Source organism: Dipodomys merriami, unplaced genomic scaffold (assembly GCF_024711535.1).
Source record: "Dipodomys merriami isolate MVZ:Mamm:240054 unplaced genomic scaffold, mDipMer1.0.p SCAF_5, whole genome shotgun sequence".
Classification (NCBI taxonomy): domain Eukaryota; kingdom Metazoa; phylum Chordata; class Mammalia; order Rodentia; family Heteromyidae; genus Dipodomys; species Dipodomys merriami.
Window position 1 is genome coordinate 74918933 of NW_027206068.1, and position 13084 is coordinate 74932016.

Genomic DNA, 13084 nt, shown 5'->3' on the forward strand with positions numbered 1-13084 from the left:
GATGGGCTGTGTGCATGGATGTAAAGCAAGAAGCAAATGGAATCAGGATGAAGTCTGTGCTCTTGGCTTTCTCCTTCAATGCCCAGGGCTTCAACCCTCTTAGCTTTTTCTTTTTTTGGTTCAGCTTGACTAGAAAATGCTGCCAAAAATATGGGTGCCATTTTCAGGTATATATTCTTCCGAATTTACTTTTAAAAACCTGTTCTTCACTAAGTGTCTCCATTTCTCTTGTGGCCTGCAGAAGACATTAAAAAAAAAAACTAGTTCTTGTAGGTGACGGTGTCTAAGCTGGGATGTGGAGAGCTGGGAGGAGGGGCTGTCCCAGGCTCAGAGGGGTGGGCACGAGCTCAGGAGGTCCTGCCGTCTTGTCCTGTCCCTGCTGAAGGAACGCTCCACTATTTGAGGGGTAAAATCAGCTCTGCTTCCCAAGCCCCCTTCCTTTTGTTCCTGTTTAAGATACCAATGTCTCTTGGAGGGGATCCAGGGGCCCAAGAACCTCACTGAAGTGCTGTGAGGACAGCTGGGGGTAGCTTGGGTCCTCAGAGCCTGGGATGGGCCTGGATGAGCTCCCTGGGAGAGTTGGGAAAGCGAGGCAGCTTGGCCTCCAGGCCCAGCTTCCTGGACAGGGAGCTGCCTTATGCCCCTCCCCAAATTCTTCAGTTCCCCAGACCCAAAAGACACAACAGGCACTTGTAGAGCCACAGGGGAAATCCATGGTACCAAGAGGCTCTAGTCTCCCAAAGCCTGCATGTGTAACAGCCCTGTGTGCCTCTAACCCAAGTAGCCTGGGAAATCCCAGCTACTCCCTTCACCTGAGCTACTCCAGAGAGAAAGCCTTTTAATGTTCCTCTGCTGCTGGTAATTTACCTGTCTGTCATCTGTCTTCATCATGTGTCTCTGACAGCTTCTCAGATCAATCTCCAACCCAATCTTCCTGCCTCAGCTTCCTGAAAGCTGGGATTGCAGGCATGTACCACCATGCCTGATGCCCATTTGTAATTTTATTTGGGGGTGGGGAGTGGGGTTGAACTCAGAGCCTGGGTGATGACCCTGAGCATCCTTGTGCTCAAGGCTAGTCCTCTACCACTTCAGCCACAGTGCCACTTCTTGCTCTTTCTGAGTAGTTTATTGGAGGTAAGAGGCTCATGGGCTTTTCTGCCTGAGCTGGCTTTGAATCACGGTCCTCATATCCCAGGATTGAGGAGTTTGAGCCTCTGGTACCTGGCTCCACTTGTAATTTTAAATCATTTTTCCAGTCAACTGTGAATTGGGAGGAACTTTATCACTTGGAATCTGCCCACCTCAAACTGGGTATTGTGCAGGAAGCCATTCTTTACACACACACACACACACACACAAAACACACACATACCTTCTTGGTATGTGTCCTAAAACTCACCATCCTCCTGTCTCAGTCTACTCCGTGCTGGGATTACAGGCATGCAGACACCTTTTTGTTTCTTAATGTTTGACCTATAAAATATATAATGACACCGTGCAACCTAGACTGCACAGGTTACCGCACGTTCCCACGGGCTAGCTCGTGGGAAACGAGCTGTGAAGCAAGTCAGAGGTAGACACAGGTTGGGGGCAGTGGGGAACTGGGGCCCGGCGCCGCCCCTCGCACCCACGGCTTCCGTGGGCTTCACCTGCAACTTCGGGTCTCCTGGGCTCGACCCCAGCTCTGCAAGCGGGGTTACGGGAGTGCCCCCCCCCCCGCTCCCTGGTCCACCTGGTGGCCGGTGCCGGCCGCACAGGAGGGTGGGCTCTGCCAAGGCCGGCGAGGAAGGCCCGGCTCCGATTCCGCCCTCTGCCTGCGCTCCCGGCCGGGGTGCCGGGCCCGGCGGCGCCGCGGGCTCCCCGCCTCCGTCCTCCCCGCCCGCCGCCCGGGCAGCGCCGGCGCTCGTCCATCCGCCCCGCAGGAGCTGGGGGCCGCGGGGAGAGGCTCGGCCGGGCCCCCGGACGCGCCGGGATGCGTCCCCGGCCCCCGGGATGCGCGCCGCGTCCCCGGCCCGGGCGGGCCCCGCGCTCCGCGCGCGGCCTCCCGTCCTCCGCCAGCCAAGCTGTGGGCGAGTTAGACCTCCCGGCCTCACGGGGCTGCTGTGCGGCTGCGGCGACGCCGGCTGCGGCGGATCGGATCCGGGCTCGGGAGGCGGCGCCACGTGAGTCCGCGCCGGGCCGGGCCGGGCTCGGGGCCGTTACCGTATTTACCGAGGCCGGCGCGGGAGCCCGGGGCGGTCACTGCGGGAGGGCGCTACCGTAATTGCGGGAGGCGCGCGCGGCCCTTCTGGGAGGGGCGCTGCGGGGACGGGATCGCCCGCCTAGGCGGGGTCGCGCGGTCCGCGTGCGGGCGTGCGGAGCAGCTCGCGTCCGTTCGCCGGGCAGGGTGGGTGGGGGCTCGGGGCCCCCCACGTATTTCCCTGGGGGTGGGGTTGCGGCGCGCGCTTTACCATATTTCTCCGGGGTCGCTGTGGTCCCGAGAGTTGGCGGGGTGTGCGGTGCGGTGCGGTGCGGCGCGGCGCGGCGCTCGCGTGAGCGCGGTCCGGTCGGAGCGTGTTTGGCCGGAGCCCGGCGGCGGAGGCCGGCCGGCTTGGTGGGGCCGGGCCGAAGGGGCGCGGGAGGCGCTGCGGGAGAGTTACCGTATTTGCCTCGGGCGGCGCAGCCTCTGGAGGAAAAAGCCACCGCCGGAGACCGGGAGGAGCCGGGCGCCGCCGGGGCTGTGAGTGCGGCCCGAGGAACTCGGGGAGGACGGGGGCCGCGGACCCTCGGGCGGGCGGGGCCTGGAGTGCGGAGGGGGCCCGGGCCAGGCCGAGATTGGCCGAGGGGACTTCGAGGGTTTGTGGCTGCAAATGTCAGGGCAGCTGCCCGCCCCGGGACAGACCTGTGGGTGGGAACTGTGGCCAGCGGCCCCCGTCCCCTTCCTTCCCCAGGGTCAGCGCCCGTTCTGCCCCGGCCGCCGATAGAGGAAGACACGAGGTGCCTTTGAGACCCCACATTGAGCTGAAAGTGTGGCCGGCCTGCAAGGGTGGGTGGTCCCGGGAGGACCCCGAGGAGCTGGGGACGTGGGACGCGCGGAGCCGCCCCCTGGGTCTGCAGCAGTTGGCAGAGGTCATGGGAATGTCCCTACAACAGCAGTGGCCCTTTGGGAACGGATGGGTCTGCAGTGGCTGGGCTGGTGTGCGTGTGTGTATGTGTGCATGTGTGCGTGTGTGCGTGTATGTGTGTGTTGAAGGGTGTTGAGTTGCAGAACAGCTGGTATATTGAAATCAGCTTTCCACAGTGAATTGGGAGACTTAGGGCCTAGGCCTGGCTCACCTTGCTGGGTGACCTTGCTTGATGACCTTCCCAGCCTCAATTGTCCCATATATAAAATGGGCCCCTGTGAGGATAAAACCCTTTCAGGGGAGCAGGGAGGTCTGGGGAGGGGTCTCCAGGGTGGTGTAGAGGGAGCAGGTGCTGGGGATGTTTGTTAAACATGGAATGCATTGCTCAGCCCTTCGGCCCAGGCTTTGCAGGGGGGTGACCCAGAGGAATCTAGCTGAAACCCAGGCCCTGTGAGCTCAAGCTCCAGATCAGTGACTTGCAACCAGCACTTGCTTCATTTTCATAAATGAAGAGGCACAGCCTTAATAGTTAACCTATTGAGGTCACTTTCAAGTTTCCAGAGATTCTGTTTGTTTCCTGCGTTAAGCTTTGTAGGAATGGTTTGGGTGCCAGTTTGGAGTGCATCTCCTTTACTTCCTCCTTGGGAATCTGTTTGGACAGATGGAATGGAGCCAGGTGAAGACGGGCCATATTCCCCAGCAGCATTTATCTGGGGGCTGGGAGGGTTGATGTCCAAATTATAAGAAGGTAGCTGTGTCCTTGAGCTGGGGGACAGGACAGAGGCCTGTGATGTCCCTCAATTTAGGGCAGCAAGTGAGGTCAAGGGTGAGCAGCATGGTTCAAGGAGAGGCTGCAGAGGTCAGGAGAGGCCTCTTGGAGGAGGTGGTTATGGAGAGGTGCTCATGAGAAAGGCAGGCTGTGACAAACAGGTAGAGGAGAAAGGACTGGCTTAACACTGTTCTAGAAGGGTGAGCGCTGGACATTGTGGGAGTGGAGTGACCCTTCCACTTAGGGGTTGGCTCATTCCAGTAATGTTTGCTGAAAGAGAACCACCAGGTGGTTCAGGCAGAAAAGAGTTTATTTGGGGGAGAGCAAACTGCCGGCCTGCACGAGATGGAGGCATGCAGAGAGCAAGAACTAATGATGGAAAGATTGCATAGGAAAAGGTGGAGTGGATGCTGAAGTGATGCTGAAGTGATCTCAGAGCCTGGGGAACCTTCTCACTGTCGGAAGGAGGCGTGACTGGGGCAGTTCAGGAAGTGACCTCAAAGAATGAGGCAGTGACCTCAGAGCCTGGGGTCCTCTGCTGACTCACAGTCTGGTGGTTCTGTTACAGGTGGTTACTGGTTTGTGGCAGGTGATTTCTTGTAAGACTATCTGCTATCCTTCATAAAGAGGAGGGCTGAGGGCGCTATTCTTCTGGCAGACCTAACATTCCAGCCTTTTGATAGTTATAAAGGGGGTGCTCATTTGCTCTGGCTACTTCCGGCTGCCAAGGGGCCTGGGTTCTAGGAGTAAAAGGCAGAGATGTTGTCAGATCTGGGAGAAGGTAGCTGTAACAGGTCATATGTATGTCTCTTTGGATGAAGTCTGAAAGAAGTCTCATGAGATAGGGGCTGAACAATAACAAAAGAAACATTAGAGGACACACAAATGGCAGAAGGAAGGGCATCTATCCATGCAGGGCCGAAAAGAAAAAGATTGAAAAAGGATGATTTGGCTAGTTCCTATCTCCTGTATTCCAGGTGGTCCTGGAGTTGGTGGATCATATCCATAACGAACTAATCCTGACTGGCTAACATCTGGTGACAGGGTAGGGAAGAGCATGGTGGACTGGTTAAGAATAACCAGTCAGAAGCTGGGAACAGTGAGAGCCCTTGAGGTAGATGGATTCTGGATGTCTGGACTATATGTGCCAAGGCAAACTATCCTGAGTCTAAGACTCACTATAAATATAAGTAGCAGGTAACAAAGGCAAGAATGTAAGTTCCCATCCAGTTGGAAGTTAGGTATGGATATTAGATAGGCATGCTTAATAACTATTTTCTTTTGATTTCTGGTTAATCAAAACACAAAATTACTCCATTTAGGATCTGATACCATTCCATCTTGTCTGTACAGTTTTTCCAACTGCCTCTGGATGGACTCTTGTCACTAGGACAAGCTTCATCCCAGGGGTATCTGATTCTTTCAGACTTCATCCAAAGAGAGTTGATGCCTAGAGACCCTTTTTATTTCCAGTTGAAGCAACAAGGAGATCAATAGAAATAGTTTTTAAGCAGGGCTTATCAGGAACTTGTCAAGAATAGAAGAAGTTAAGTTTGACCAATAAATATTTGTAAGAGTTATTTATGCCTCTATGGGTCTGACTAAATCTGTAATGACAAAACTGTCTAATATTGAGTTTTGAAATAGCAGCTGATATAATCAATCGTATTTCTTAATTTTTAACTGAATATAGTACTTTAGGACACTAATTATAATCATTGTTACTAAGTCACACCTTTGTGTTTACAATGACAAATGCAGAAAAATGGCTCTGTATCCAAAGTAGCTAACATCCTTGGGAAACAGACATTAGACCGTGAAAAATAGCATTTGAGTCAAAAAGTGGTCATTTGAAAGACCTTGACATAAACAGATACTTAAGTGAACTTTGGTAGTCTTAATTTTCTCTTCTGTCCATTTTGAAACAAACATTTAGAACAATTCTTACTTCCCAAATTCTTTTTACCCAAAGGAAGCCTTTTTTTTGGGGGGGGGGTCAGGTCATGGGGCCTGGGCCTGGGCGCTGTCCCTCAGCTCTTCAGCTCAAGGCTAGCGCTCTACCACTTGAGCCACAGTGCCACTTCTGGCTTTTTTCTTTTTGCTTATGTGGTGCTGAGGAATGGAACCCAGGGCCTATGCATGCAAGGCAAGCGCTCTACCTCTGAGCCACCTTCCCAGCCCCCAAAGGAAGCCATTTTTAATTCCCTTTCCAAAGCCACTCTCTACTAACTCCCCCTCCCCCTTTTTTTTGTTGGTCATGGGGCTTGAACTCTGGGCTTGGGCACTGTCCCTCAGCTCTTCAGCTCAAGGCCAGCACTCTATCGCTTGAGCCACAGTGCCACTGCCGTTTTTCTGGTCGTTTATAGGAGATGAGAGTCTGATGGACTTTCCGGCCGGGACTGGCATGGAAGTACGATCCTCAGATCTCAGCCTCCTGGGTAGCTAGACTTATAGGTGTAAGTTACCGTTGCCCAGAATATGAAAGTTTTTAATGCATTAAAATGAGGTTATAGCCGGGCGCTGGTGGCTCATGCCTGTAATCCTAGCTACTCAGGAGGCTCAGATCTGAGGATCGCGGTTCAAAGCCAGCCCAGGCAGGAGAGACTGTGAGACTCCTATCTCCAATAAACCACCAGAAAACCGGAAGTGGCGCTGTGGCTCAAGTGGTAGAGCGCTTGCCTTGAGCTGAAGAGCTGAGGGACAGCACCCAGGCCCAGAGTTCAATCCCCACGACCGACAAAAAAAAAAAAAAATGAGGTTATATTAAACATGGTCTCTCTCTCTCTCTCTTTCTCTCTCTCTCTCTCTCTCACACACACACACACACTTGTGCACAAAAGTTTTAAGCACACTTAGGTGGGTTTTTTTTGTTGTTTGTTTTAAAAATCAGCTGTAAGTTTTCTGCAATTCCAGTACTATAGAATCACATGATCAGTGCTAGAAAAACAGGCAAACCAAACAAAATGCAAGGGAAAATTCAAGACACAAAACTTTTGACAACAATCAGAATCTCTTACAAATAACCAAGACCTAAATAGCCAAGAACAGAATATGTTTAGACATTTTTGCTAGCAAACCACTGAGGGGGGCTCAGTTTCCAGGGCCTATTAAGAGAGATGGCAACTTAGTTAGCAGGGCACATTAGTATATGAATTGACTGTTGCATAGTTGCTGGATGGGTGGAGGAGTAAGTTTGGTTGAAGGAAAAGTGAGGCTATACTCTTAACCCACCATGTGGCCAAGATGGCAGAAAACTTGGCAGAGCTTTACTGAGCAAGCAAGCAGACAGACAAGCAGAAAAGAAGGGCGAGAGAGAGAGAGAGAGAGAGAGAGAGAGAGAGAGAGAGAGAGAGAGAGAGAGAGAGAGAGAGAGAGAGAGAGACAGACTGAACTACTACAAGACAAGAAGTTACCTTTCTAGAGGAGATGGCTGGGAGGCAGAAATGAAGGTTGACAGAGGGAGTTTGTTTAAAGAGACAGAAAGATGAGCACGGAGAACAAAGAAAACCTGAATGTATGGAACCTCTCACCATTTACCATTGCGTTGACAGAAATTGTCCAAATCTTGCAATATTGTGGGGTCCAGAGTGCTATATTCAGTTCAGCGATTACAATTATCCAATTGGTACTGAAGCCAAATTTCTAAGTGGTTAAGTTCTTTAATTTTGTGATTGTCCATTTGATACTGAGGCCAAATTTCTAAGTGGATGTTTCTTTTGATTTTAGATTTGGTTTCAAGCCCAGAATGACTAGCCTGCAGGAGGGAACCTAGGGGGGGTCCTTGGGACCCAGCCTGTGCCTCGATCTCCAGGGCACAAGCCGAAGAAGGGTTGGGCCATTGAGACTGATCGTCTGTCCTATAAGGCCGTCTGGTGAGGATGTAGGGGGCTCTGTAAGGATGTAGATTCGAATTCTCGAGTCAAGCATCCCTGAAAGGAGAACAGACTAGCCAAAAAGGCGTAGGGGATCTCTGGTGTGGTACCACATCAGGGAAGACAGACAGACACACAGGGCCTGTAGATGGAAGTCATTCGCCAGAGAGGAGACGGTATGGCAGATGCATAGCCAGCCATGGGACAGGCAAGAGATCTGAGGCGGGGTTCCTTTGGCTTTCAGCAGCTTGGGTCTGGGGAAGGGGTGGTGGGGAGCAGACCGGCCCTCAGGGAGGGGGAGGAGGGCACCCGCGATCCCCTCCCAGGCTTTGGCATCGCATGTAAGGTCCGCCAAAAGGAGGCCGCCACGCGGTTTCAGCAGCTGACTTTGGGTGGGGGTGGGGGCGACCCGCCCTCCCAGGAGACGCAGGCGCGCAGAGAGCGCGCAGAGAGCGGGAACAAACGGTGGAGCCCATCGCGGAGGTTCGGGGAGGCGGTGCCACCACGGAGGAGGCCGGTGAAGGGACCCCAGAGCCCGGGGAGTGGGGGGGCGGGCGGCTCAGGACGCGGCCTCCGAGCCCCGGGGTCCTCTGCTGTCGCGGTCGGTGACCGAGTGACACAGGTGACTTCCCGTGAGGCTCCGCGCGGGCCCACACGAGGGGCCGCGGAGGGCTGACCCCCCCCCCCCGTTTCTGCTTCTGCCTCCCCAGGGGTCGGTGACTGCGGCCGGCAGTGCCCATGACCGAGCTGGTGTCGTCCAGGGACCGGTCCCCGCTGGGGGACGGGGAGGAGGGCCCGGGGGAGGAGCCGGGCCTGGTCATCCACCAGCCCGCCGAGGAGCCGCCGCACCGCTGCCCGCTGTGCGGCCAGACCTTCTCGCAGCAGCCCAGCCTGGTGCGGCACCAGAAGGCGCACGCCGGGGCGGGCCGCGCGGCCGCCTTCGTGTGCCCCGAGTGCGGCAAGGCGTTCAGCGTGAAGCACAACCTGGAGGTGCACCAGCGCACGCACACCGGCGAGCGGCCCTTCCCCTGCCCCGAGTGCGGCCGCTGCTTCAGCCTCAAGCAGAACCTGCTCACGCACCGGCGCATCCACAGCGGCGAGAAGCCGCACCAGTGCGCGCAGTGCGGCCGCTGCTTCCGCGAGCCGCGCTTCCTGCTCAACCACCAGCGCACGCACGCGCGCATGCCCGCGCCGCACCCGCGCCGGCCCGGCGTCTTCGGGGAGCGGCGGCCCTACTTCTGTCCGCGGTGCGGCAAGAGCTTCGCGCGCGAGGGCTCGCTCAAGACCCACCAGCGCAGCCACGGCCACGGGCCCGAGGCCCCGGCGCCCCACCTAGGCCGCGTGCTGTGAGGCACGCCCGCGGGCCCCGCCCCGAGGCCCTGGGGACGGGCGCTGGGCTGCGGTCGCCTTGGGGGGTGGGCTTCTGGGAGAGGGGGAGGGCCAGACGTGGGGTGCTGGGGTGTGGCTCGGGCCTTCCCCCCCAGATCCTCTGGCCGGCAGCACGCCGCGGCTTTGGGCTCCAGCGTTGGACTCGTGCGGCCTACAAAGCAGGTGAGACCGGTGAGCTGGTCAGATGCCCCCTCAAACTTTTTTTGGGGGGTGGGACAGAGGTCAGCAGTGTCAGGGGACCCTGTGGTCAGTGCCAGGGCTGGAGCCCTGTTTAGAACGACCCGCTTCCCGGACCTTCATTCCCAGAATGTTAAAATTGCAGGAACGAGGAGAGGGCACAGCCCCACCCTCAGCCTCTCCAGCCTGCCCCGCCGGGGCCTGGGCCTCCGCACCCCACTGCCCCATGACCTGGAGAAGTCATTTCACTTCAAGTCTCAGGTTACTCCTCTCTAAGTGGAGCATAAAGATGGAGATTCTCCCTCCTCCCTGGGGTTTCCCTGAATCGCCCTGGAGCGCTGGGTGCTGTGGTAGCGAAGACGCTTGGCCAAGCTCCTGCAGCGGGACTTGAGCTCGCGGGCCTCTGTTGGCACGGTGGCACGCCAAAGCCAGGAGCAGAGGCATGCCCTCGCCTGCCCGCAGTCAGAGTTGCACTTAGTGTGATAGTGAGGGGGGCCTGGGCCTTGGTTTTTACCCGGCACTCCTAGAACTTTCAACGGAATGGCTAAACCGTGGCAGGTGGAGCTGGAAGGATTCAGCCGTGTGGCTGGTGCCACGTGCTGTCTGTGATGGGGGAGACAGGCCCCTGGGGACATGGAGGGAGGGTGCTGAGGGCTCCAAAAAGACCTTTGCTCCCAGATCTCTCTGCTGCCTGTCAGGCTGCTGCCAAATGCAGGGGACCAGTCTTTCCCTCTGCTTGATTTTTTTTTTTTTTTTTGTGAGTCCTGAGGCTTGAACTCAGGGGCCTGGGCAATGTCCATGAGTTTTGTTGGTTTTTCTTTTGCTCAAGGTTCTACCATTTGAGCCACAGTTTTACTTATGGCTTTTTAAGGGATTTATTGGAGGTTAGGAGTCTAACAGACTCTCCTATCCGGGCTGGGTTTGAACTGCTGATCCTCAGATCTCACTCTCCTGAGTAGCTAGGATTACAGGCGTGAACCACTGGTGCCTGGCTCTATTCTTTCTGCAGTGTGGCTCCTCAGGGATCTATTACTCTCTGCCTTCTGTCCTCCTGGCAGTTGCATTGAGAACTAGTATTTGATTGAAGAACATTAAACAAGGCGCTGGGACATCTGGAGCTTGTTACCCACTTGCCCTGAACCCAAAGAGTCTTGTCTGTAAATAGAATTAATGATCCTGGCAGTGGTTCGTAGGGGACTAAGTAGGCTTGCTCAAAGCCCCAGACATGTCTGGCTGGAGCAGCTCAGCAGAGTGGGTGTATAGGGCTGTGCCCCAGAATAAGATTCCCCTCTGATCTCTTTGTTTTTCTGAACAGATGTGAAGTGGACAGGACCTCAGGACCCACAAGGTGCAGGGCACATCTGGGCACAGAGATGTCATGATGTTGGAAACATGGCTGGCACTGCCCCTAGGTCTGAGGACACGTCCTAAGAAGACCTACCTCGGAAGTGCCCTGCAGTGACCTGTAGAGAGGACCCAACGGAGCCTGGCATTAGAGGCCCATTGCACGTCCCTAGTTTGGCCTGGGCAGGTCTACACGCATGGCTGCCTGACCTTGGACTTGAGCTCTCCCCGAGGCACCAGGGACAGCACCTGTGTAGAGAGCTGGCTTCTCTGCTTCTGCCTGGCTGAAGTTCAAAGAGGGGAAGTGATGGATCTGATCCAGGGCAGCAAGTTGGTGGCAGAGCTGGCTTTAGAGACCAAATGTTCCCCCAAATATGAAGGACACCTGTGGGTTTTCTGAGTCAGAAAGGTTCTTTGCAGTGTTGGAGAGGGCCGCCCTTAGCAAATCTGAGGGAGGCCTTGGACTTCTCTTGAGAACACGCGTCCTCACGTGGACTTAACAATCCCAGACAACAACTCCCAGCCCTGTGGGCCTCAGCTTTCCTCACCTGGCATTCATAGAACCCTCCCCCCATCTAGGGTTCCATACAAATAGTGTTTCTCCCCCCCAGACTCCTTCCCTTGTTTGGGAATAAAGAATTCTGAGTTGGAAGCCCTTTCAGTCAATCCCTTCTCCCACCCCAATGGTGATTAGATTTCTGGAATCGAGTTTCTCTTTCCTGACACTGCAGTGTGGGGAGCAGGTCTCCCGGGTTGATTCTGTGTTTCTCGTCCTTCCTGGAAGCCAGCTGGTTTTCACAATGGTGCCTTGTGCTTGGGCGTTGGCTCTGATTTCACTGAGGTCTCCAGGGGCTGGGGAGACCAGACTGCTGAGAGGCTGGTGGAAGCCCGAGGCTGCTCTGTGTCCACCCCAGCCCCAGGCAGGTGTCCAGCGGGAAGAGCGGGGAGGAAGAGGCCCAGAGCTCTGCTCTAGTTCCCGTAGCTCTGGAGTGTGGGTAAGGCGGGCAGTGAGTGGTGCATCCTCACGTTTAGGGGTGGGTCGCAGGCAGCACACGTGCGTGTGTTAGTCGGGAGTGCAAGAGTGCACACTGCCCCCGAAAAAAAGCGCCCCTTGGAGAGAGGTGGGACCCCTGGGAATGGGATGGAAGCCTGTGGATTCCTGGCCTGTGGTCTTTCTGCCCCTGTTACCCAGGAGGTTTGCCCCCACCATCGATTGTCCTGGGGTTGCCAAGGGAGGCCAGAGACAGGGGAGGCACTTTGTGCCCCTAAAACTTGCATTCAGCATTGATCTTTGGCTAATCTAGAGGAAACCTCAGAACACATCCCTTCTCTGCTACCGGTCCAGCTGTCTCCTCCATGTCCTAACTGTGCCCTGTCCCCCCTCTGCCCCCCCCCCACCGCGTGTTGCTCTGGGAAGCCCCTTTCCTTCCCCCTCCCCTCAAACCCTCTTTACCTACAGGGGAAGCTGAGATTTCTGGTCCGTGTAACCCCTGTGCACCTTCCTTCTGTGAGCCGTACCCATGTTAATACACCGTGTCACCCTCCAGGACTGTGTGCTGTCCAATCACAACTTGTTTCTTTCGTGTGCAAGTGCACAAAAGCAGACTGAGCTCCCTGAGGGCAAGAGGCGCGTGGTTTCTTCTTGAACTCCCAACTGGGTCTAGCACCGGGCTGGGCTCGTCACTCTCAGGAAACCCTTCTCCATGGATAGGGAAAGCAAATGTTGGAAGGGGTGGGGGCTAGGCTGCAAGGTGTGCAAGAGAGGGAGACGGCCTGTGAGTTCCCTTGTGGGTGTGCCTTGCTGGGCTGTGGGCTGGTTCTTCGGAGGTCAGTAATGGACACCGGAGGCCTGGAATCCTCTCCTATGTGGGACAGTGGAAGCAAGAGGGAGCCTGCCGTGGTGACACAGGAGTGCACAGAACTAGTCACGCAGGCTGACTATTTTGGGGGTCTCTGACATCCAGCGGAGCTGTTGGAGTAGAATAAAGGTTCTGTCACTATCAGCTGGTATGAGGTGGTCCTTGGGCCTTCGCTGGAGCAGGGTGGGGCTTCCGTTGAAATATGGGCACAAGATGGGTAAAGACAAGAAGAAACAAATCAAAACCCACACCTTGCTTCTTGGCTTTTACATTTCAATTCATTTTATTTTTTAAATTGTTGCTGGTCTGGGGCTTGAACTCAGGGCCTGGGTGCTGTTCCTAAGCTTTTATGCTCAAGGCTAGCTCTCTACCACTTGAGCCACAGCTCCTCTTCTGGCTTTATGTGGTTAATTGGAGATAAGAGTCTCACACTTTCCTGCTGGAGCTGGCTTTGAACTGTGATCCTCAGATCTCAGCCTCCAATCCTGTCTTTTTACCAGGCATGCTGGGGTTCCAGCTGCTTGCTCAGCCCACAGTGGGGACAGACCTGCAGAGCAGATTCGGGGTAAC

General features: G+C 55.4%; 1 protein-coding gene across 7 annotated transcripts in view; it reads left to right on the forward strand.

The window, feature by feature from the left end:
• The window catches only part of LOC138809919 (zinc finger and SCAN domain-containing protein 2), a 16587-nt gene extending 3749 nt beyond the window's left edge, over nucleotides 1-12838 (forward strand). Inside the window, exons 1-5 of one of the 7 annotated variants that reach the window (XM_069997041.1) lie at nucleotides 2391-2719; nucleotides 2931-3025; nucleotides 7600-7745; nucleotides 8456-9296; nucleotides 10627-12838. In XM_069997041.1, the coding sequence (XP_069853142.1) occupies nucleotides 8484-9095 (612 nt within the window). In that variant the 5' untranslated portion in view covers nucleotides 2391-2719; nucleotides 2931-3025; nucleotides 7600-7745; nucleotides 8456-8483 and the 3' untranslated portion in view covers nucleotides 9096-9296; nucleotides 10627-12838. Of the gene's footprint in view, nucleotides 1-2101; nucleotides 2163-2390; nucleotides 2720-2930; nucleotides 3026-3372; nucleotides 3781-7599; nucleotides 7746-8455; nucleotides 9297-10626 lie in introns of those variants that run through there. The other 6 variants (XM_069997046.1, XM_069997043.1, XM_069997042.1 and 3 more) reach the window with 6 other exon arrangements.
• Nucleotides 12839-13084: the final 246 nt, after the last annotated feature.